This window comes from Aplysia californica, unplaced genomic scaffold, assembly GCF_000002075.1.
Source record: "Aplysia californica isolate F4 #8 unplaced genomic scaffold, AplCal3.0 scaffold00344, whole genome shotgun sequence".
Classification (NCBI taxonomy): domain Eukaryota; kingdom Metazoa; phylum Mollusca; class Gastropoda; order Aplysiida; family Aplysiidae; genus Aplysia; species Aplysia californica.
The window spans coordinates 561,754-564,994 of NW_004797614.1; the positions used below are offsets into that span (position 1 = coordinate 561,754).

At 38.8% G+C, this 3,241-nt stretch overlaps 1 protein-coding gene across 1 annotated transcript in view; it reads left to right on the forward strand.

Moving 5' to 3' along the window:
• Nucleotides 1-1,111: 1,111 nt before the first annotated feature.
• LOC106012356 (monocarboxylate transporter 13) overlaps nt 1,112-3,241 on the forward strand; it is a gene marked incomplete in the record, with an annotated part of 14,264 nt that continues 12,134 nt past the window's right edge. The window contains 2 exon segments of the mRNA XM_035970941.1: nt 1,112-1,150; nt 2,794-3,060. Of these exon segments, the coding sequence (XP_035826834.1) occupies nt 2,842-3,060 (219 nt within the window).

Consider the following 3,241-nt stretch of genomic DNA (forward strand, 5'->3'; position numbering starts at 1 on the left):
CTCTCTCTCTCTCTGTTTCATTTGTAGCACTGTGTGTTCAGACCTCAAGGCAATTGGTACGAATGAATTTCTATACCTGTCTGCTCTTGCTCTTTTGGAAATGTATTGTTTACTGCAATCAATAATTGAAATTCCGATGTCAGTGGGTAGGTGTATTATTTCCGCCTTTTTTTTAAACTTTTGTTTTGTGCAGATTTTCAAAGCTACTTAGATCTCTACCAATTGTTTTGACGCTTTTCCGATCAACTTGTTTATTTCTATGATGTGCTGTCTTCCCAAATTTCTACCATAGCAAGAGATACCAAAATTTATCAAAGTTTCTATTGTGGTGGTGTAGAATATCTGAAGGATATATGGATTCAGATTGAAAGGCTTAAGTTTTCTCAGAAAGTGCAGCCTCTGATTTACCTTTTCAACGATATTATTTGCGTGATTTTGCCATATAAATTTGTTGTCGAATGTAAGACCAAGATATCATATGAATCCGTGATTTCAATTGTTTCATGTTCAATTACGAGTGGTAGGATTGTTGGTTTTTCTCTTCTAAAATCAAAAATCATGTCCTTAGTTTTTGAGAGGTTCACTTTTAGAAAATGTGAATTGCACCATTTAAAAAACATACGTTTTATTAATCCAATAACACTGCCGATGCTACAAAGGATTTTGTCAGATTTTGTTTTATTCAGCTTTACATATTGCGGTCTGCCTGTCAATAAAATTGTGAGCGTTTGGTGGTCCTTATTTAAAGAATTTTCTTTGTAGAACAAAATGGTACTTGTGAGATGCTTTAACACAAGTGCTTTATGTTTTATATTGTTTTTTTCAGGGAAAGATGTGGCCTGGGACCACAATCTGACCCCGTGTAGCAACTAGAAGGTACTGAAGGTTTGAATAGTCCTCTTGGATATTTTTAGCAACCCTTTATTGACAGAAAATCAATCAAAATTGTACTATAGCTGCTCATAAAAATTGTGTTGTCTCAGAAGCTCTAGCGTCTCCCCTTGAAAAGGGACGAAAAAAAAAACGTGGTGTGCAATATGACCGAGTTTGAGCGGTGCGCCAAACAAAAAGAATTCTAAATAAGGGCAAGAAGTGGGTACGTCATTGACGCGAGAATTTCGCGATACCACAACAAAACAAGAGAAATGTGGTAAGCATTTCCGCTCTCTAAATTTGATTTGATGGATTATTTCTTTTTCCTGGATAAAGGCTTTATAGAAAAAGTATCTGCAGAAAACTAGATTATACTATCCTAAAGAGACTAGATCTATTGTTTAGCAAGAAGTCGTTACAAGATCAGAATCGGCCTACTTCCCGCACGCATTAGTGCAGTTACAATAATTCTATAAATAGCCTGACGTCCGTCGAAGGGAGTTGGGTTTTTTTTTTGGAGAAACGGAAACGCCAGTTTTCTTTTTCATCCAAGGATAGGCCCTAGATTTAGATGTAATTCTACATTTTATCTAGATCTAGATTTAGTATAGTGTAGCTGAAATCACAAATCAATGGTTTAAATATGGTGAAGACTAATCTTAGAAAAGTACTAAGGATTGAGAGGCCATATTTCCCTTTGAAGTTTAGTTTGAGATCTGAAATTAGATCGTCTTAGTCTAAGGAACAACTGTAATGACAAAATCAAAAACTGAACAGAGATCTTGAATAAAAGTGGATTTTTCTCTTCAGCAGAAGTGGAGACAGTTTCCATTATCTGTGTTGTACAACGGAAACACATTATTAACGACTCTGAAATATTCTAGTTTCAGCATCCTGTAAGCTTATAGGATAACGGGAGTTTCTATCAGTCTGTGCCAATAACACACAATGTATACTCCTAGACTAGAAGTGCTCAATCCTAAGAAGGGTAAAGGGAGTCTAATAACAAGGTGAGCAAGTTAGCACCAGGAACCAATTTCAAGTAGACCATCGCCGGTCTACTCAAGATACATGGAGCCTACATCGTTTGTTAACATAACAGTTTTTTAGGCTGAAGGCGATCTAATCGGTTGGGGGTTTGTTTGTTTTTTTTGGAGGGGGGGGTTGTACCCATCGGCGTGTCCCGTTTTACCAAGTGGGCATCGTTTTCTGACTCTTCCGAAATCATAATAGATGTAAGAAAGCACAAAAAGATCAAGACTTGATTGGATAGCCTTTAAAATGGTCGGGGGGGGGTGAGGAGTCATACTCAAACAACACAATTTCAATCAGTATAGAGACTGGTTTCTCCTATCTCACCTGCCATGAACAAAACCAGCTTTGTAGGATTCTTCATCTCAGCAGAAAAAAGGCGAAGATACTTGGTGAAATATCTTGCTTGTGAACTGAACACATGCGTTCTATATCCAAAATTAACCAATTAAATTATAGCTTTTTCCAGGCATCTTCAGTGAGGACATGTTTATCGCGAAGGCTAAACTTCCTGAAAGAATCAACTAATTGTTGTTGTTTTTTTAAAGGGGGATGGGGCGCAATTTCATGTCCAAGGGGGGAAACTCTGCCAATGTCAACACGATTGCTTTTGACTCAATGAATTGTGTCCCCTATCTATGTACCGTTGCCGAAGGTTTAGGGCGCGTGACCTCGCAGATGTACACTCTTAAAAGTGAATTTTTGTTGTGCATAAACTGCTGCTTTATCTGTTACAGATTAAAATGAACGATATTCATTGGTCTTTAAAATACAAGGTTGTGATTCTTCAAAAGTTCAAGTATACATGACCCAAAAAAGGAGAGCTATACCAAAAACTTCGAGGTCAAAAAGGCATTATTTATTTAGCCAAATAAATGTTGACGACAGCAATGGCGTGACCGGCTAACTGTGCCCAGAAGTATTCCCAAAGGAACGATGGTGGCTGACAACAAAACTCGCAGCACCGACGTGGACAGGGGTACTGTGGAGGTGTTGATGAGTGGGAAGATGACGAGCACGTCGATGGAACAGATTGACCCTTCAGACTGGACGGACCTTGGCGAGGACGAAGGGGAAGATCTGGTGCTTCAGTTCAAGCGGCTGGAGGAGGCGTTTTCTAGTGTGAGGAGCTCTCAACATGCAGTGGTTACACAGGTGTGTGTTGGTCGAGTAGAGGTTGTTGTAGATGTGGTATGTTGATGTTGCTGTATTTTATTGTCTTTGCTGCTGCTGCTGCTTTAGTTTCGTCTTGGTTGTTGCTATCGTTGTGTTCCTCCTCCTCTTTCTTCTTCTTCTTCTTCTTCTTCTTCTTCTTCTTCTTCTTCTTCTTCTTCTT